Consider the following 23020-nt stretch of genomic DNA (forward strand, 5'->3'; position numbering starts at 1 on the left):
ACCTAAAATACTTACTTTTTGTAGTGAGAACACTTGAAATTTACTCTCTTAGCAATTTTGAAATGTACAATAAATGATTATTTACTATCTTCATCATGTTTTACAATATATCTCATAGTAAAAATAACTCTTATTATTCCTGTCTAATTGAGGCTTCACATCCTTTCACCATCTCCTCTCTATTCTTTGTCCATTTTCTCCCTATTCTTCCTACTCCGAGCCTCTGGTGACCACCATTCTACTTTCTATTTATTTAATTTTAGATTGTTTCATCGTTTTAGAGTCCACATATAAGTGAGAATATGTAATATTTGTCTCTCTAGGCCTGCCTTCCTTCACGTAACGTAATGTTCTCTAGTTCCACTCATATTGTTGCTAGTGACACAATTTCTTTCTTTTTTAAGGCTGAATAGTAGTCCATTGTGTATATACACCATATTTGCTTTATCCACTCATCTGTTGATAGATATTTAGGTTGATTGTGTAAGTCGCCTATTGTGAACAGTACTGCAAGGAACATAGATAAGCATGCAGACATTTCTTTGACAAACTGATTTCAAATCTATTGCATAAATACCCAGAAGCAGGATTGTTGGATTATACAGTAATTCTACTTTTAGTTTTTTGGGGAACTTTTATGGTGTTTCCATAACAAGTATACTAATTTACATTTCCACCAACAGTGTGCCAGGGTTCTCTTTTCTCCGTATCTTCTCCAACACTTATTATCTGCTGTCTTTTTGATAACAGCCATTCTGACAGGTATGAGTGATATCTCCCTGTGGTTTTAATTTGCATTTCCCTAGTGATTACCAATGTTGAGCATTTTTTCGTATGCCTATTGGTCATTTGTGTTATTTCTTTTAAGAAATGTCTATTCAGTTCCCTTGCTCATTTTTGATTCAAATTATTTGTTTTCTTTCCAAAGAGTTGTGAAATCTCCTTATATGTATTTTATATTAATCCCTTATCAGATTTATGGACCAAAAATATTTTCTTCCAATCCATGGGTTGCTTCTTCACTCTGTTAATTGTTTCCTTTGCTGTGCAGAAGCTTTTTATTTTGATGTAATCCAATTTGTCATTTTTGGACTTGTTGCCTGTGATTCTGGGGTCAAATCTAAAAAATCATTATCTAGACCAATATTGTGAACTTTTTCTCCTACATTTTCTTCTAGTAGGTTTACAGTTTAAGATCTTACGTTTAAGTCTTTAATCCATTTGATAAGATTTTCATAGATATTTCACTGATTGTGTAGATTGCTTTGGGAGATAATATGGTCATTTTAAGAAACCAATTCTTCTAATCCAGGAACACAAGATATATTTGTTTTTGTATCTTACTTAATTTCTTTCATTAATGTTTTACAATTTTTAGTGCATGGGTAAGTTTCTCACCTCCTTGGTTAAATGGATTCCTTTCGATTTCTTTTTTATATAGTTCATTGTTAATGTACAGAAACATCACTTATTTTTGTTTATTGATTTTGTATGCTGCAACTGTACTGTGGTAATTTATTAGTTCTAACAGTGGTTTTTTTTGGTGGAATCTTTAGAATTTTCTACATATAAGATCATGTTAGTAAACAGCAACAATTTAACTTATTTTCTTATTTGCATGCATTTAATTTCTTTCTCTTGCTTGATTAGTCTGGTAAGGCTCTTGCTTGTTGGTCTGGTAAAGACTTCCAGTACTATCTTTTAAAAATAGATTTAGGGGATACTAATGCAGTTTTGTTACATGGATATATTGCATAATGGTGAAATCTCGGTTTTTTGTATAGCCATCACCCAAATACTGCATATTGTACCCATTAAGTAGTTTCTAATAACTTAACCCTTTTCTACCCTTTCACTCTTCTGAGTCTCCAATGACTATTTTTCCACCGTCTATGTCCACGTGTACAAATTATTTAGCTAGTGCTTATGAGTGAGAATATGTAATATTTGACTTTCTGTTTCTGAGTTATTTCAATTAAGATAATGACCTCTAGGATTCCATTCCAAGATGGCCAAATAGGAACAGCTCCGATCTGCGGCTCCCAGCATGATCAATGCAGACGACGGGTGATTTCTGCATTTCCAACTGAGGTACTCGGTTCATCTCATTGGTACTGGTTGGACAGTGGATGCAGCCCATGGAGGGCGAGCCGAAGCAGAGCGGGGTGTCACCTCACCCGGGAAGCACAAGGGGTCGGGTGATTTCCCTTTCCTAGCCAAGGGAAGCCGTGAGAGATGGTACTGGAAAAACAGGACACTCCCACCCAAATACTGTGCTTTTCCAATGGTATTAGCAAATGGCACACCAGGAGATTATATCTTGCACCTGGCTCAGTGGATCCCAAGCCCAAGGAGCCTTGTTTACTGCTAGCACAGCAGTCTGAGATCAACCTATGAGGCAGCAGCCCGGCAGGTGGAGGGGCATCTGCCATTGCTGAGGCTTGAATAGGTAAACACAGCAGCTGGGGAAGCTTGAACTGGGTGGAACTCACCGCAGCTCAGCAAGGCCGGCTGCCTCTGTAATCTCCACCTCCAGGGGCCAGGCATAGCTGAACAAAAAGCAGCAGAAACTTCTGCAGACTTAAATGTCCCTGTCTGACAGCTCTGAAGAGAATAGTGGTTCTCCCAGCACAGTGTTTGAGCTCAGAGAATGGACAGACTGCATCCTCAAGTGGGTCCCTGATGCCTGTGTAGCCTAACTGGAAGACACCTCCCACTAGGGGCTGACAGACACCACATATAGGCAACTGCCCCTCTGGGATGAAGCTTCTAAAGGAAGGATCAGGTAGCAATATTTGCTGTTCTGTAATATTTGCTGTGCTGCAGCCTCTGCTAGTGATACCCAGGCAAACAGGGTCTGGAGTGGACCTCCAGCAAACTCCAACAGATCTGCAGCTGAGGGACCTGACTGTTAGAAGGAAAACTAACTGACACAAAGGAATAACATCAACTCAACAAAAAGAACATCTACACCAAAACCCCAACATCAAAGACCAAAGGTAGATAAAACCACAAAGATGGGGCAAAATCAGAGCAGAAAAGCTGAAAATTCTAAAAACCAGAGCACCTCTTCTCCTTCAAAGGATCACAGCTCCTTGCCAGCAGTGGAAAAAAGCCAGATGGAGAATGACTTTGACAAGTTGACAGAAGTAGGCTTCAGAAGGTTGGTAATAACAAACTTCTCTGAGCTAAAGGAAGATGTTCGAACCCATCACAAGGAAGCTAAAAACCTTGAAAAAAGATTAGATGAATGGCTAACTAGAATAAACAGTGTAGAGAAAAACTTAAATGACCTGATGGAGTTGAAAACCATGACACGAGAACTACATGCCGCATGCACAAGCTTCAATAGCTGATTTGATCAAGTGGAAGAAAGGGTATCAGTGAGTGAAGATCAAATGAATGAAATGAAGTGAGAAGTTTAGAGGAAAAAAAGTGAAAAGAAATGAATAAAGCCTCCAAGAAATATGGGACTATGTGAAAATACTAAATCTATGTTTGATTGGTGTACCTGAAAGTGACAGGGAGAATGGAACCAAGTTGGAAAACACTCTTCAGGATATTTTCTAGGATAACTTCCCCAACCTAGCAAGGCAGGCCAACATTCAAATTCAGGAAATACAGAGAACACCACAAAGATGCTCCTTGAGAAGAGCAATCCCAAGACACATAATTGTCAGATTTACCAAGGTTGAAGTGAAGGAAACAAAGTTAAGGGCAGCTAGAGAGAAAGGCCAGGTCACCCACAAAGGGAAGTCCATCAGACTAACAGCAGATCTCTCAGTAGAAACTCTACAAGCTGGAAGAGAGTGGGGGCCAAAATTCGACACTCTTGAAGAAAAGAATTTTCAACCCAGAATTTCATATCCAGCCAAACTAAGCTTCGTAAGTGAAAGAGAAATAAAATCCTTCACAGACAAGCAAATGCTGAGAGATTTTGTCACCAGCAGGCCTGTCTTACAAGAGCTCCTGAAGGAAGCACTAAACATGGAAAGGAACAACTGGTACCAGCCACTGCAAAAACATGCCAAATTGTAAAGACCATCAATGCTTGGAAGAAACTGCAACTAATGGGCAAAATAACCAGCTAACACCATAACGACAAGATCACATTCACACATAACAATACTAACTTTAAATGTAAATAGGCTAAATGTCCCAATTAAAAGACACAGACTGGCAAATTGAACAAAAATTCAAGACCCATTAGTGTGCTGTATTAAGGAGATCCATCTCACGTGCAAAGAAACACATAGGCTCAAAATAAAGGAATGGAGGAAGATCTACCAAGCAAATGGAAAGCAAAAACGAAAGCAGGGGTTGCAATCCTAGTCTCTGACAAAACAGACTTTAAATCAACAAAGATCAAAAGAGACAAAAAAGACCATTACATGATGGTAAAGGGGTCAATTCAACAAGAAGAGCTAACTATCCTAAATATATATGCACCCAATACAGGAGCACCCAGATTCATAAAGCAAGTCTTTAGAATCCTACAGAGACTTAGACTCCCACACAATAATAATGGGAGATTTTAGCACCCCATTGTCAATATTAGACAGATCAATGAAACAGAAAATTAACAAGGATATCCAGGACTTGAACTCAGCTCTCCACCAAGTAGACCTAATAGAATCTACAGAAATCTCCACCCCAAATCAACAGAATATACATTCTTCTCAGTACCACATCACACTTATTCCAAAATTGACTACATAGTTGGAAGTAAAGCACTCCTCAGCAAATGTACAAGAACAGAAATCACAACAAACTGTCTCTCAGACCAGAGAGAAATTAAATTAGAACTCAGGATTAAGAAACTCACTCAAAATTGCACAACTACATGGAAACTGAACAACCTGCTCCTGAATGACTACTGGGTACATAATGAAATTAAGGCAGAAATAAAGGTGTTTTTGAAACCAATGAGAACAAAGACACAATGTACCAGAATGTCTGGGACACATTTAAAGCAGTGTGTTGAGGGAAATTTATAGCACTAAATGCCCACAAGAGAAAGCAGGAAAGATCTAAAATCGACACCCTAACATCACAATTAAAAGAACTAGAGGAACAAGAGCAAACAAATTCAAAAGCTATCAGAAGGCAAGAAATAACTAAGATCAGAGCAGAACTGAAGGAGATAGAGACATAAAAAAACCTTCAAAAAATCAATGAATCCAGGATCTGGGTTTTTGAAAAGATCAACAAAATGGATAGACTGCTAGCAAGACTAACAAAGAAGAAAAGAGAGAAGAATCAAATAGACGCAATAAAAAATGATAAAGGGAATATCACCACCGATCCCAGAGAAATACAAACTACCATCCGAGAATACTATAAACATCTCTATGCAAATAAACTAGAAAATCTAGAAGAAATGGATAAGTTTCTGGACACATACACCCTCCCAAGATTAAACCAGGAAGAAGTTCAATCTCTGACTAGACCAATAACATGCTCTGAAATTCAGGCAATAATTAATAGCCTACTACCAAAAAAAGTCCAGGATCAGATGGATTCTACCAGAGGTACAAAGAGGAGTGGTACTTCTGAAACTATTCCAATCAATAGAAAATGAGGGAAACCTCCCTAACTCATCTTATGAGGCCAGCATTATCCTGATACCAAAGCCTGGCAGAGACACAACAAAAAAAGAGAATTTTAGACCAATAACCCTGATGAACATCGATGTGAAAATCCTCAATAAAATACTGGGAAAGCAAATCCAGCATCACATCAAAAAGGTTATCCACCACAATCAAGTCAGCTTCATCCCTGGGATGCAAGGCTGGTTCAACATACACAAATCAATAAGCATAATCCATCACATAAACAGAACCAATGACAAAAACCACATGATTACCTCAATAGATGCAGAAAAGGCTTTTGACAAACCTTCATGCTAAAAACTCTCAATAAATTAGGTATTGATGGAACGTATCTCAAAATAATAAAAGCTATTTATGATAAACCCACAGCCAATATCATACTGAATGGGCAAAAACCGGAAGCATTTCCTTTGAAAACTGGCACAAGACAGGGATGCCCTCTCTCACCACTCCTATTCAATATAGTGTTGGAAGTTCTGGCCAGGGCAATCAGGCAAAAGAAAGAAATAAATGGTATTCAATTAGGAAAAGAGGAAGTCAAATTGTCCCTGTTTGCAGATGACATGATTGTATATTTAGAAAACCCCATCGTCTCAGCCCAAAATCTCCTTAAGCTGATAAGCAACTTCAGTAAAGTCTCAGGATACAAAATTAATGTGCAAAAATCACAAGCATTCCTATACACCAATAACAGACAGAGAGCCAAATCATGAGTGAACTCCCATTCACAACTGCTACAAAGACAATAAAATACCTAGGAATCCAACTTCCAAGGGATGTGAAGGACCTCTTCAAGGAGAACTACAAACCACTGCTCAACGAAATAAAAGAGGAAACAAACAAATGGAAAAACATTCCATGCTCATGGATAGAAAGAATCAATATTGTGAAAATGGACATACTGCCCAAGGTAATTTATAGATTCAATGCCATCCCCATCAAGCTACCAATGACTTTCTTCACAGAATTGGAAAATCTACTTTAAATTTCTTTTGGAACCAAAAAAGAGCCCACATAGCCAAGACAATCCTAAGCAAAAAGAACAAAGCTGGAGGCATCATGCTACCTGACTTCAAACTATATTATAAGGCTACAGTAACCAAAACAGCATGATACTGGTACCATAAAAGATATATAAATGGTGCTGGGAAAACTGGCTAGCCATATGTGGAAAGCTGAAACTGTATCCCTTCCTTACACCTTATACAAAAATTAATTCAAGATGGATTAAAGACGTAAATGTTAGATCTAAAATCATAAAAACCCTAGAAGAAAACCTACACATTACCATTCAGGACATAGGGATGATCAAGGACTTCATGACTAAAACAGCAAAAGCAATGGCAACAAAAGGCAAAATAGACAAATGGGATCTAATTAAACTAAAGAGCTTCTGCACAGCAAAAGAAACAGGCAGTCTACAGAATGGGAGAAAATTTTTGCAATCTACCCATCTGACAAAGGGTTAATTCCAGAATCTACAAAACTTAAACAAATTTACAATATAAAAACAACCACATCAATAAGCTGGCAAAGGATATGAACAGACACTTCTCAAAAGAAGACATTTATGCAGCCACAGACACATGGAAAAATGCTCATCATCACTGGTCATCAGAGAAATGTAAATCAAAACCACAATGAGATACCATCTCACGCCAGTTAGAATGGTCATCATTAAAAAGTCAGGAAACAACAGATGCTGGAGAGGATGTGGAGGAATAGAAATGCTTTTACACTGTTGGTGGGAGTGTAAACTAGTTCAATCATTGTGGAAGACAGTGTGGCAATTTGTCAAGAATCTAGAACCAGAAATATCATTTGACCCAGCGATCCCATTACTGGGTATATACCCAAAGGATTATAAATCATGCTGCTATAAAGACACATGCATATGTATGTTTATTGTGGCACTACTCACAATAGCAAAAACTTGCAACCAATCCAAAGGTCCATCAATTATAGACTGGATTAAGAAAATGTGGCACATATACACTGTGGAATACTATGCAGCCATAAAAAATGATGTGTTCATGTCCTTTGAGGGACATGGATGAAACTGGAAACCATAATACTGAGCAAACTATCACAAGGAAAGAAAATCAAACACCGCATGTTCTCACTCATAGGTGGGAAGTGAACAACCAGAATACTTGAACACAGGGCGGGGAACATCACGCCCCAGGGCCTGTTGTGGGGTGGGGGGCAGGAGGAGGGATAGCATTAGAGAAATACCTAATGTAAATGACGAGTTAATGGGTGCAGCACACCAACATGGCACATGTATACCTATGTAACAAACCTGCCCACTGTGCACATGTACCCTAGAACTTAAATTATAAAAAAAAAAAGATAATGACCACTAGTTCCATCCATGTTGCTACAAAAGACATGATTTCATTCTTTTTATGGCTGAGTAGTATTCCATGATAGCTTTATCTATATCTATATAGATATTAAAAGAGAAGAGATACTATTATCCCTTCATATATCAATTTCTTCCATGTTACCCAAAACACAATTACAGGAAAAACAGGAGTGGCAAGTCTGCCATGTTGTTTATGGTTTTGGTGTGGTCAAGGAAAGAAAAAAAGTTGCCAAAGGAAAATTGCAACAAAGTTTTCCATTCACTTAATAGAGTGTTAGACATTTTACAAATAAGAGAAGAAAGCTGCATGTTCTTTTCTGATGAATCATGAACACATACTAAGGTTAATGGAATTTGCAACTTATCTATGAGGACTTTCAAATCTGAATAGACCCAGTAGCAACAAACAGGGAGAAACGGGCAAAAACTCAGGCAATCAACCCTAGAAAAAATAAATAACAAATAACATGAGGAAAGAGTCAAAGATGTTTAAGACATCTCAAAGGGAGTAAAATTGTAATTCATGCTTTAAATTGATTTCTCCTTAAAGATAACTTTTTTTGTAGCGTACGTATATTCACTAAGTATAATGATACTTAAAGTGGTTTTTGGTGAGAGAACAAAAACAAAGTTAGCTATAAAACAAATTTGGCAATAAGATCTCTGCGATATAAATAATGTCAAGAGAGACATCACGTTTGTATGAAATCTGTGATTATCAATAAGCATCACCTCATGTTTGTCTGGGGGGTTGTAATAGTTCTCAGAGAATAGGGCTTCCCCAACGATCATGACAAAAGCCACAGAACCTTCAGTGCTCAGCCAATACTCTTAAGTTGTAAAATGCCATCATTTTAATACATTTATTTTCCTTGACTTACCTTATCTCCTTCTCTAGTCAGGCAAATCCACACGCCTCCTTCCTGACAGCTCACCCATCCCAGTTGGAAACCTTAAACTGATTGCACCATAAAAGACTGACTCTACCTCAGCAGGAAGTGTGTACAAATTTCTCTCTGAGGTAGAAGTACCTTAATTTTAAGGTCGTTGTGAAGGTGGTGCCTCTGATGACTTCGTTTAATTTGTCTTATTCCTTATCTTCTCTCTTGTCTTATCTTGAACTCTGTTGCCTCTACTCTCAGCTGCTGAGTGCTTACCAGTTTTCTGGTCCAATATTGCTTTTTAGCCTGATACGCTGCAGCCTCCTTTACTCTCGAGTCTTTTGTGGCTTCTAATACATGATTCGGTCTTGTCTACCAGTTCTTCCAATATTCTAGGCTCGTTGGATCACATAACTAGACCCTCCCTTTTGCTGCCAATATTCATTTCTTTTGACTCTGCCCTGACAATCTCTATTATTATTCTGTGACATTACATTACTTGAACTCTTTATGAAATCATGAACTAAGACCATAGCCTCTCCTCCATCTCACCTCTGTCTCTGTCTCTCTTTATGACATTTTTAGTTCATCCTTATGCTATAGTTAACAAATATGTAGAGAATTCTGCTATATTTCTGAAGCTCACTGTGATATGAACAAATATTTGAGGGTGATTTTTTAAAAACTTAAAAAAATACTTTTGCTGCTTATTTCTGGAATAAAACAAATGATGAGAACAATAAAAACCAAAATAAGTTAAAAAATACATAGTTAGCTGTTTTTCCTGTAACATTCACCAGGTTGGAGTGCAACTGTGTGATCTCAGTTCACCACAACCTCCGCCTCCCAGGCTCAAGTGATCCTCCCGCCTCAGCCCCCCAAGTAGCTGGAACCACAAGTGTACACCACCACATCCAGCTATTTTTTGGGTGTGTGTGTTCAGCAGACACAGGGTTTCGCCGTGTTGCCCAGGCTGGTCTCAAACTCCTTAGCTCAAGCAATCTTCCTGCCTCAGCCTCCCAAAGTGCTGGAATACAGGCATGAGCTACCATGCCTGGCCTATATATAATGTTTTTTTACTGCCACATAATGGTTGGGCTACACAGAAACAACAATATTTCCTGATCTAGAACTGATAATTCAGTTAGATTTAAACAGTGTTGCTTTTGACTACAAAAATTATAATTTCTTAAAAGAAGCAAACATTTTTATATCATTACAAACATTAATAGCTATAATTGAAAAACGCATAGAAAACCAGCTGTAGGCAAAATATTGACAGTTATATAAATGTCTCTTACAGATCTCCTGTAGTTTATCTACTTATGTAAGCACCCACGTCTATTCAAATGGCTGAAAATTAAAATCAAATAAAAAGTTGGGCAACATAATATAGTACAAAGCAAATATTTCTTTTTTATTAGAGATAGTTTTTCTCATAAAAAAATTGATAATTTATTTTAAAGAACTTCAAAAATTATAATGGTATGAGGAAAATAAAATAGGATGAATCCACTATATATGGCTAATATCAGATTTTAGTCACTTTTGCAAAAGCTTATATCACGCAGTCATTTCTCATGTTTCTTCACAGAACTATGTTATTTCATGGTGCAATGATTTTCAAACCTATAAAAGTGATGTCTCAGGGGATCATCCCACTGAGGCCAACCTAGTCTATCCCATACTTATCCAGCCAAATCATAGACCTAGAATTCCAACTCTCTAGCCCAAACCTACATGTGTCCATGCTGATTACGGCATAAACTAAACATCACATTCAGGATAATTCTCCACATACATAGCTCATAGAGGCTGAAGTCACAAGGAATGAGAGGAATCAAGAACCTGCAGAGGATGTCTCAGGAGCACATACCTAAGCAGTATGAAAAAGCGAACGGAACTCAGCAGTGATCCTCATCTTAGATTCCCCATGAGAAGCCAGGGAAGTTACTGTGGCTTCAGTTTGTTGTATTTTACAAGTGCTGGGGCTCCCACATTCTTTTCTCTAACCTTTGGGATTTCTTATACTCCCGAACTCCTGAGTTTCAACTCTGGGAAATATGGAAAATACTATGACTTCTCAGCTGTTTGGCTTTAAAAGAGTGTCTTCATATGGTCCCCTCCACAGACATCTATAGGGGTCTGATCCAAGCAGGGCTGTGGTCATTGCTCCCTGGACACTGCATTGCATATGAGCTAGAGGGTCTGTTAACCCAGCTGCTGAAGGAAGACTTTATTTCCCAGGGGACATTCTAGCACATCTGGGGCACTGTGGTCCTCACACTTGGTTTGGATTCTCTTCCTGATGACAGACGTCTGCTTTCTGGCAAGGGTAAGGGTAATAATCTGCAGTTAATGTCTAATGAAAAAATGTTGGCATGTTGAAACAGAAACAAAGCCTCTCTCTCTTTTTTAAAAAATAAACATACAGTTTTGTGCAAATTAAGTTTGAACACAGAACAGATCATGAAGGAATTATTAAAGTATTGTTCTGGGTGGTATTTGGAGCAATAATCTTTAAAACTCAATTTTAAGGTTTATCACTCTTAAACCTTTTATTCTGGCTTAGCTAAATCATCATGAAAGCAGGACTTCATATGTCTCTCTGATGACAAAACTAATGTTTGGACTGTTTGAGTTGAACATTCTAATATTTAAAAATTCTATGCATAGAACTGAACAATATGATTAAATGCAGGAAGGGGAATGTGAGTTGGCAAGATATAACAGATGATAACAGTGTTATTGCCATCTTTGATCAGGTCTTTACTCTGCCTGTAAAGCTACAGCAGTCTTCTCTCTGATTATACTATCATTTTTGAACTTTCTATCCAAAGAAATCATTACTAAATTAGTGTACACTAAATAGTTGTGCACTCTTTAGCAATTATACCTGCAATGAAGGCATTCAAACCACTGAACAATTGGGATCCATCGAGGGCTAGGGAAATAACATCTTTGTAGCCTCTTGGAACTGCTGGGTAAAGAAATCAAATTCTTTGACAGTGATTCAAACTCTAGGTCACTACAGATTCAGATGTGAGTATGCACTGGGTTTCTACCTTTAAACCCTTTCATATATATTATTCTTCCTTCCTCATGGAAAGTTTGGTTGACTGATAATATACAACCAGCCCATGAATTAGAATGTCATTTGAAATAGAATTAGAGAGGTGATTTCCATTTGGATAATTTCAGCTGAGAAGGTATAAACTCCAAGCAGAAGGAATAATAATTGTATGCAAAAAGTTATAGTAGGGAGTAGCCAGGGTAGTGCACTGACTTTTCCTTGCTTGACCAGAAACTTTGATACACCAAAATAACACAGTTGGGAATACTAGACAGAGCACCAGACAGGGGTCAGTAACAAAGGCACTAAAGCTGTGGGACTTGCTAGTTGGTTACCTTAGGCTAAGGCAGATTAGGCACTTTTCTGGTCCTTCATTCCTATCCTGTATATAAGGGAGATGAATTGGAAAATGTTTAAGGTTCTTCTCAGTCACAAAATTCTGTGCTTTACTACGCCCCATCATCAACTCAAGGAAAAGAAGTAGGCAGCTTTAGGTTTTCTGATGGTAGCAAAAAGAAAATCATTCCAAGAGGATTATATGATTTGTATCGAGAAGTCCTGTGGAGCATGCTGCGTCTTGCTCTTCTTTATTGCCACATGGAAGATAAAACAGGAAGGCAACGCCTCTTACCACATATCTCACTCCACTTACAACTCCTGGGCAACTATTTTTCTTTTGATAGCTGAAGGTAGGTCTAAGAATTAAAGGTACTGCTGGCCAAAGAAGGCAGCCCAAAAAGACAACAATGTCAGGAACTCAGAGGTTCAGTAAAACTCCTGGGGAAGGTTGGTCTTGATATGTAAAGGTGAATCAGAAAGAAATATACTGGTCAAATTCACATTTGAGAATGAACACATATTCTTAGCAAATGTTTGCTACTATTTACATGTACCAGAAACAGTGTCAGAGGAGCCTAATTAAGGTCTACCTTCTTATTGTTGCATGACAATGCAGGCCAGGGAAGACCATATCTTGTCATTATTTTAACAGAAATAATAGGATTTTTTTGTGCCACCTATTGTTGGCAATAATTTTAAAAACACAACAACACAAAGGCCTACTCGAGGGCTATTCAGTACTAGCCTGAACTGGGTAAGAAGGTTCTGTAGGATGGAAGTAAAAAATCTAATGTAATTTTTGTAGGCTAAAAGGGGGTTAGTACTCAATGTGATAAGAACATGTAGGAAAAGGGGAAGACCTCAAAAAGGTGTCATTTTGGCTGAATTTTATAGAATTGGTTATAATACAATTACATCTATTAAGTAATATGCTGTTACAGAAAATGGATTTATATAAATTGCATGTAGACAACTTTAAATCTGAATGCTAAGACACCAGAGAAGCACCTTTAGTCGCAGGAGACAGAACCTAAACAGTGGATTCACGTTTGCTTGTAGTTTCATATATTTAGAGAAATGAAATTGAATTATAAACAAACTTTAGAGCTTATGTAATCCTGCACTTAATTTTCAGTTAATAATACTGATACTTAACATTGATATTGGAATACCTACTTATTAGGAACAACTGCCCTTTATTCAGGCTACTATCAAATCAAAGTACGGGTCTGGAAGCCACTGACCAGATCTTTGACTTGGGAAACTCGAGGGCCTCTGCTTTGGGGAAAATGGAATAAAAACTCATCCGGCTTCAGAGGGTTGTTGGGAGGGAATGGAAGAAGAGTTGTATTTTATTTTTCATGCTGTAATACAACTTTGACTCTTTGGAATGAACACAACCAAAACTGAATGATATTTTCACCTTTGCTTGAGCCTCAGGGTTATTGACACCATTAACTAAAATGGAAGTGCAGCCTCTAGTATAAAAGACCAAGGGTTCTATCATAGCCACTTTAAGTACAAGATGTGTACTTAACCAATCATAGCCTTTTTGAGCAACTGCTGCTTAGATTCTCATTCATCAAAGTAAAATATACCAAAAAGCGGGGAGCATTAGTTAGGGTAAGCATTAGTAAAAACAAGAATCACAAGTAAAATACTGCCTTAATGCAGGCTAAGGCAATGTTAGTGTTTTTAAAAACAGCAACATATTTTCTTAATCCAGTCTATCATTGATTGGCATTTGGGTTGGTTCCAAGTCTTTGCTATTGTAAATAGTGCTGAAATAAACTTATGTGTGCATGTGTCTTTACAGTAAAATGATTTATAATCCTTTGGGTATATACCCAGTAATGAGATTGTTGGGTCAAATGGTATTTCTGGTTCTAGATCCTTGAGGAATCGCCACACTGTCTTCCACAATATACACCATGGCATACTGTGCAGCCATTAAAAAATCAAGTTTATGTGCTTTGCAGGGACATGGATGAAGCTGGAAGCCATCATTCTCAGCAAACTAACACAGGAACAGAAAACCAAACACCACATGTTCTCACTCATAAATGGGAGTTGAACAATGAGAAGACATGGACACAGGGAGGGAAACATCACACACCAGGGCCTGTTGGGGGGTGGGGGGCCAGCGGGGTGAGAGCATTAGAACAAATACCTAAGGCATGAGGGGCTTAAAACCTAGATGATGGGTTGATAGGAGCAGCAAACCACCATGGCACATGTATACCTATGTAACAAACCTGCACGTTCAGCTCATGTATCCCAGAACTTATTTTTTTAAAAAAAGAGCAACATAATAGGCATTTGTTTATTTCTTTAGTTGTTTTTGTTTTAATAATGCTCTTTAAAGGTAGTTTAAAAATAACAGTAGCCTACTATTTTTAATGTTAACATTATCAGAATATTAAAGCTTAAAGGGGATTTCAAGATCATTTAGTTCAAATCCCGTATTTTAGAGATGGATACTTATCCTTCAGGAGAGCAAGTGGCTTGATCAAGGTGACACATGGCTGATGGAATGAATACATGAGACTACTTTTAAACACTCAGCCATGCTGAAGTGTTTTAAGATTTGATATGAAGCTTTGACTTGAAGGAATATACAATGCAATTTCCCAAGGTCAGCTTGAGATTCTGTTTCTATAAATTTCATAAACAAACATGGAACCTATAATGTTGTAGAGTATGGATTATGGCCTTCCCTCTTCATAAATTTCATGATTTTTAGTCACTTATTTTACATATATAGGTATATATATGAGCCTATATATATGTGTATATATATCAGTGTTAGATCTATATAATGTTGATTACACACAGGCAAATTAGGTGCAAAGGCAGCATTTTTCACTCATTAAATATTTGTGAGAAAATATTTGAGATAATGGAGAACAAAATCAGGTATTTAGAGAGGAATGTGTACTGAACAAGAAGGTGTCTCTGGCAGATAAATATTTTAGCCATGGAACCAATAGCATGTCTAATTCTTGAAGCAAATATTGATTAGGCTCTGACCATGCATGCAGCTCTGTGCTTAGCACATAGTAAGTTTTCAACAGATGAAATGCAAGACCACATAGCAATGGGGAAGAGGGACTAGAATGACTCTTCAGTCCCCCACCACTGAGTATAAATTCTCCATCCCACCAATTGGCAAGTGTTCAAGACTTTGGAACTTAGGGAGGTAAAAGGAGAAGCAATGGGAACAGGAGGCAGAGAAGGGGTAAAAGGAACTAGAGGAAAAGGCGAATAAGCCCGAGTGTGTTAGTGCTCACTTCGGGAAGTCAGAGGCACAGGAAAGCATTTTTTAAAAAATGCACTAATATTCTAAGTTCTCTTTATTTAAAATATGGAACATTCATGTGTCCTCAGGCAGAGAAATCATTTAAAATATGTTGGAACAAAAATGATTAAATTAGCTTTATTCTTCAATTATATAATGTACAAGAGAATATCATTCAAAAGAAAATTTCTAAACTTGGCTGATAGGAAGAATTGGTTTCAGTTTTAGAGATTATAACTAATAAGTGAAATGGAAACGTTCCTAAATTTTCTTCAGCCAAGGTATCATGGTTTTTGGAACATGTGTTTTCCAAGAGTTTTCAGAAAGCTTAATGATATCTCTGACTGCAAAGTTTTAGCATTTGGCATTCTCATTCAGCCAAAGGCTGTGCAAAACTTTATGTGGCTAAATAACTCTCTAGAAAGGATACACCTAAGACACTTAAAGGCTGAGTAAATTCAGATGTGCTCATATAGCAAAAGTCTACTCCAAAAAATAAACTCAGGTGGGACTAGGGTAACATTTTCAAAATAATTGTCATATCTGTGGCAAGAGAGAAATATTGAATTGCATTCTCCCCTAACAAAGCAATCAATAGATTTAAAACCTCCATAGCTGTTTCTATCCATGTAACTAAAAAATATTTCTGTTCTGAGATTCAGAGACTGTGAAACGAGTGGAGGGACAATCTTGACTTGAGATGGGAAAAGAATACTAACTCAGCCCCCATTCCAGGTGTCCTTTAAGGAATCCTTCTCATTGTAATCACATTACCCATCTTAATATGCTAATATCTAACCCATGTGACTCATAAAAGTCATGATTCGATGTCATGATATTTTCCCCATACTGGGTAGTTCTGAGTCTTGGTTCTGTTACCATATATCATAGTTACTGATCTTCTGGGCAACCTGTTGTGAGCGGAACAGAGAATATACTTGAAAAATATTTGACTAGACCCTCCTTTCCTGTTGTTACGTAACAATGGTTTCTCCTTAAGTCACAAATCTATTCTGCATGTTAAATATTTACGAAGTACTTTAAAATTCTTCCTGACTGCTAATACAAAGATAGCAATCTATGTTCATTTGAATAAGCAGAAATGTTTGTCCTCCCAAATTAAGGGCCTCTGAGTTTAATTCAAATCAATTTGATGACTAGAGAGAGAAAAAAAAAAAAAAGCTGGGCATCTACTAAGTACAAGGCCCTGTGCCAGACATGGAGATAAAAGTAAACTTTCCAAGACTAGACAATCTGTCAGAAATTACTACATTTCATACTATTTAATTCACACCATTTCCTTCTGGGCTTGAAAGCTAAATTATGAGATGCAAAATACTCACCTTTTTAGCATTAAGTTTTTACAGTGCTCCTTAACATCCAACATTGTAACTAGTTACATAAAGATGCAGTGTTTTCTATATATTAACATATTATTTCATATTGTGTTCATTAGGCTTTTGAAAGTATTTTAGTATGAAGGTTCCATTTATTGTATCCAAAATAAAAATAGCATCAAAGTCTTTTTGCAACTCCCCAAACACAGTTAGTGAATAATGATCATATGCTAAAAAATGTAAAATGCAATTTGTGCTGTGCCCCATTTACTACAAAATCACTACGAACAATGCATTTTGTACAGTATATTGCTCCAGGGAAACTGGATCAGCATCAGGAATGAATAAAGAACACTGCATTTGAAATCAGCTAATTCTGCTTCAGCGCTTTTAAAAACTATTTGTTATGATATTACTTCCTGTCAAGCACATAATGTGATATTTTCCTCAATAAAACTAAACAGTTGCTATAATTTCAGCTTCCCTCATTTTCCACTTTTTAAGCACTAAATATTTAAACAATGCAGACCTGGAAGTCTCTAGCCAGTCATCTGATCCATGCATCTCCTTGCCTAAGGTATAGTAACTATCCATACAGGGGCCTATTATGTCACACTGACATACTTAGTGGCAGCTGTCAAGGTCCTTACCTGCCCACAGGCCAAGCCCATTCCTCTTTCTCCCATGCCATGTGGACACGATAAATTTAACTCCAGGGCATCTGCTCCAGAATCCTTTAAACAAGAAAGGAAAATGAAAGAAAAGGCAAAGCTTTATTTATATACCAATAAGCTTTCACCATTGATAACAAAAGTCACATTTGTCAAGTGTTAACTATTCTGTTTTCTGTATCACAGCTATCTTGTGAGGTATATTCTAACTCTCTCAAATTAAGGTCTATATAACAACCACCACCACAACAACAATCACACACCAAATATTTACTGAGTGCTTATAAGGGGCTACTCACTGCTCTATATGCTTTATGTTTGTTACCTCTAATTCTCATAATCTTTGTATTATTATGATACCAATTTTACAGGCAACTGAACTGAAGCATAGGGAGGTTAAATGACAAGCTTGGTTATTAGGTGACACAGTAGAGATTGTAACTCAGATCTGTTTGATATCACATTTATTCTTTCCTAAACAGCTTCTATTTTTATAGACATAAATCTTACTAATTTTGAATAATTGACGCTCGGAGTAGGCATACAAAGAAAAATGTAGTGGGCTAGCTAGAATGAATAAACAAAATGTAAAATGTTTTTAACTGAAAATCAACATTATCATATTTTAAAATAGTTTATCTAAGAAATAGGAAGTATTGATAGTTTTGTCTTAGTAGTAATAGGAATCCTTCTTGTTTAAATCATTAATTCCTTAGTATACAAATAGATCTTATATAAATGAACAACATAATTCATTCTAAGTATTCTTAGAATATTTTGAGAATCTTAGAATGTGTGGGAAGTCTTCTGTAAAGAACTTGAAGAATAAACAAAACACTTTTAAAAGTTATTACAGGCTGGGCATGGTGGTTCACGCCTGTAATCCCCAGCACTTTGGGAGGCCGAGGCAGGCGGATCATGAGGTCAGGAGATCGAGACCATCCTGGCTAATATGGTGAAACCCCGTCTCTACTAAAAATACAAAAATTAGCTGGGTGTGGTGGCGGGCACCTGTAGTCCCAGCTACTTGGGAGGCTGAGGCAGGAGAATGGCGTGAACCTGGGGGGCGGAGCTTGCAGTGAGCCGAGATCGTGCCACTGCACTCCAGCCTGGGGCACAGAGCAAGACTCCGTCTCAAAAAAAAAAAAAAAAAGGTTATTATAGTGGCCGGGTGCAGTAGGTCACATCTGTAATCTTAGCACTTTGGGAGTCCCAGGTGGGAGGACTGCCTGAGCTTAGAATTTTAAGACCAGCGGGGCAACACAGTGAAACCCCATCTCTACCAAAATACAAAAGATTAGCCGGGTGTGGCGGTCTGCCTGTAATCCCAGCTACTCGGGAGGTTGAGGCAGGAGAATCGCTTGAACCTGGGAGGCAGAGGTAGCGGTGAGCTGAGATCAGGCACTGCACTCCAGCCTGGGCAATGGAGCAAGACTCCATTTCCAAACCCCCCCCCCAAAAAAAAAACTAGCTGATTCAAATTTTATATTCTTTTAGCTAACTTCTATAATTTTTCCAGTGCCATGGTTTATTTTTCAGTAAGGCCAACTAGAAGCTTGAACTGGTTACAACAGTATTTTAACAGGTTTATCACATGCAAAGGCTTAAAAAATAGTTCACTACTTTCTACGTACACTAGACCTTTCTTTAGGGCAACAGTTGTTTCTTCTTTCTCTTTCCTTCCTAACTGTTTAAGATTTTAACCTATTTTTTCCTGCTCTATGAATGTTAAGTAGGACCTCAACAAACTTAGGAACTCCAGCTAGTCATTTCTCAGTTTATTTTCTTGCCTATCTTTATTCATTAGTGAGTCTGCTTTTTCTTCTGCACATTTGTTAAAGTCCATTTGATCATTGAGCCTGTTTTTTAACATGGTTTCATTATGGTTTTGCTTTCCTAATCCGATTTTAAAAGTCTTCATGTTATTTGAGAATTGCTGAAAACCATGCTACTCTTTCCTCGATGGTTTGGTAGTGAGCATGGATGAGCACAGCCTGCTGAACCCTAAGTTCAAATCTTATGCCTGTAGCTAAGGAATTGGGGATGATGTGTACAAGTCAGTCAACCTTCTTTGTCTCCAGCTGCTCAAGTGTCAACTGTGGATAATATGACCTGTCTCAAAACCATGCCATGCAGTAATTACCAGCTTAGCGAAAAGACTGTATAGTGCAAATATATGCATATAACATGTTTCTTATTATTTCCTGGTTACTTCAAATATTTCCTTTAGACTTCTCTATTTAACCGAAATGCAGCAATTAATAGCAAATCAATTCAACATCATTTTGGATTAAATAAGGCTTTGCAAGGTAATTGTATACATATTTACATTATGCATATTTCATTTCAAACTTACACCTAGCTACCATATTACATAATAATAGCTAACATTAATTCAGCATTTACAACATGCCAGACACTTTACTATGTCCTTTGTATGTTTTATCTTACCTTATCCTCACAGCAACTCTAAGAGGTAGGATATATCATTATTTCTACTTTATAATTGATAAAAGTAAGACTTAAATAGTTCAAGTGATTTATCCAACATCCCACAGCTTATAGCTGATAGTAGGGTCTTTAACCCAAGCATTTTGAGTCCAGGACCTGCATTTATGCCCACTATTATAAATTTACTACAAATCACTTATTTTATGGCTGGAGTTGTCATAGCGTGTTACGAAAAACATAACAGCTCGATATCCTTATAGCTTCCAAGTTTGAAGCAAAAATTAAAACATTTTAAAATCATCTGTCCAATATAAAATTTTTTCAATGACTAATTATTATAATTTCCCCAACATTATACACATATACAAATGCCCACTCACCAAACACACCTGGAAAGGCCTTTGAAATGTGCATCCAAGTCTCAAAAACAGACAATGCTGTTCAAGGTGACACCATGAGAACAGGAACATTCATGTGGCCTCTGCTTGAAAATTCCTGTCTCATGATGCACACCACCTTAAAAGGCAGTTAATTCCATTTCCAAGCAACTCTAACCATTCAAAAAGCCTTAATTGCTGAATTAGCATGAAATGTTAAATTAACTGAAATTGGGCATGCATTCTGATTCTTGTTAGTCACAAGCTTTTTAGTTTAGTCACTTACCCAGAGTTGATTCTACCTCACCTAAATGGTTATAAAATGAAATAGCCTAGTGATGGCAGTGACATAGGAAATACACTGTTACTAATTTCCTACATTATCTATTTATCATCCACCTACATGCAGTAGAGTGTGTGTGTGTGTGTGTGTGTGTGTGTGTGTATAGATAGTGTGGACTCTGAGCCAAACTATGGGTTTGAATCCCACTTTTACTCCATCCTATCTGTGTGAACTTGAATACATTATTTCACTACTTTTGGCCTTAGTTTCCTCAAAAAAAAAAAAAAAAAAAAAAAAAGAGGAAAACATCAAGTCAGTGATACATTAGAACTCCAAAAAAAAAAAAAAATTAAAAATAAAAATATATTAAAAAAGTGGAACGAAGTCACAGAGTTGTTGTTATAAGGTATAAATAAATTTGATATTTGCACAGAAAAATTCTAGGGAGATGTATTTTTAAATGTTTCCAAGGCTAATACAGGAAATGAGAAGTGCCAAAAGAGAAAGTTTATTTTTTACAGTTTTAAGTCAACTGAAAAGAAAAATAAGAGCTTTAACATATATAAAAGTTTAAAGAGGAGTGATAAAAACTAAGTAAGTAAATGACTTCTGGAATATAGTAAATACTATAAAGGTGTACTCTATCTATCTAAATACTTTATCTGTCGATCTACCTACCTATCAATCATCTATCTATCTAAATACTTATTTATCCATCCAACAAGACCTCTGACTTGTCCTTCCTCTGCCTTGATATTAAAATGATTTAAGATAACTCATCTGGTCCTACATTGTCTATACCTCAGGAGGGAAAGGAAAACTATCCTGAGAAATTCTTGGAATATGGCAGTGGTATAATTTTTAAAATTCTCTGAACTACTTTATAAAAACACCCAGAGAAACTAAGGTGGCAAAACTACAAACTCTTGTGCAACATATACAACAAAATCAGGCACAAAGCACTTCTCCTCTCTTCTCCTTCTTTCCTTACCTTCCTGATCACTACAGCTCTGAAGTCATTGGTCAGGGCAAGGTAAGGCAGGTGAGCATGAGCATTTGAGGAGCAGCCATGAGGGCCCAGTGTGGGATGTCACAGCTTACGCAGAGCAGAGCCAGAAGGACGTCTACACGGCCAGTGGCATGGTGTGGTGTATCACAGCCCAGGTGGGAAGGGAAGACTTCCATGGGTGATAGGGGCTGGCAAAGGACATCAGAGCTCAAGTAGGGTGAGAACAGTGTACTGTAGTGGGGCATGAAAGGCACAATTATTGGATCCCTCTTAATTTCTTCCGTTAAATGAATACATGGGGTTAGATGTTGACTTTCTAAGTAGCAATGCTATCCTCTAGTCTCAACTATCCAAAACTGGAGTTAAAGTTCTCTGGGATCTTAAAACTCTCCGAGATAGACCTGGGACAGGTAAAGTACTCTTAGCTTGGGCCTCACTGGACATAAAGTCAGTTACTATCTCTCATCTCCAGCTGTGTGTCTATCTCCTGTGATTCCTTTCTGTCCTGTTTACTGTCCCTGTTCAGAAACTTATATCCAACTGGTCCTACATATTTCTGTAATGTGCCTCTGTCTGATTTTTACCTCAAACTATTTGAGATTTCTAACTCTCACAGCTATTAAATTCATGACGTATTGCTGCCCAGATTCAGCTAAAAAAACTGATAGGAACCTGGCTTGTTAGTGTTTTATTTTGGCTCTGCTAGGAATAGTATGGGAACTTGGTTTTAGTGCCTGTGCCTTTCTGCTGGATCTTCCTTGTCTCTTCCTACCAAAGGTGGTCAGAACCTTGGCAATCCCTCATCAGGTACCTGACTTAAAATCATCATCATTGGATTTTAAACCCTTCAAGTTCATGGGTGCCAAATAAAATACCACTCTTCCCATTTATTCTGTAATGGCTTCCTTTTTGTTTGCCACATGGCAATACTCAAATTGTATACTTCTTTTTTACTTCATTCAACAAATATCTGCTGGTAGAGAAAGCCTTGTGCTTGGAATTGAGGATTAAGCAGTGAACCACACAGGGGTCTCGATCCCCTGGACATTATTTCACTATTTACATTACACAAATACATTATTTGTGTAATGCTTTCTAACAAGTAGGACAGAGGAACTATTAGTAATGACTAATGACACAACTGTTAATCACCATTTTATTATATGCTACAGAGGAAAAGCACAGACAGAGGTAGATCCAGATTTTGGGGAGCCTAATGCTTAAGTAATTTGGAAAACCCTCTTTAAGGAAAAAACGATAACCAAACATTGTAAACACAGAGTTAGGTACAGGGACTTGGAAATGGTCCATGCAAGTAAAT

At 37.3% G+C, this 23020-nt stretch overlaps 1 protein-coding gene across 5 annotated transcripts in view; it reads right to left on the minus strand.

Annotated features, from left to right (window-relative positions):
* The window catches only part of DPYD (dihydropyrimidine dehydrogenase), an 869249-nt gene that overhangs the window by 285029 nt on the left and 561200 nt on the right, over nt 1–23020 (minus strand). For all 5 annotated transcript variants that reach the window (XM_031654381.1, XM_031654339.1, XM_031654360.1 and 2 more), the window contains one exon: nt 17559–17642. In XM_031654381.1, the coding sequence (XP_031510241.1) occupies nt 17559–17642 (84 nt within the window). The remainder of the gene's footprint in view (nt 1–17558; nt 17643–23020) is intronic.

This window comes from Papio anubis, chromosome 1 (assembly GCF_008728515.1).
Source record: "Papio anubis isolate 15944 chromosome 1, Panubis1.0, whole genome shotgun sequence".
Taxonomy (NCBI): Eukaryota; Metazoa; Chordata; class Mammalia; order Primates; family Cercopithecidae; genus Papio; species Papio anubis.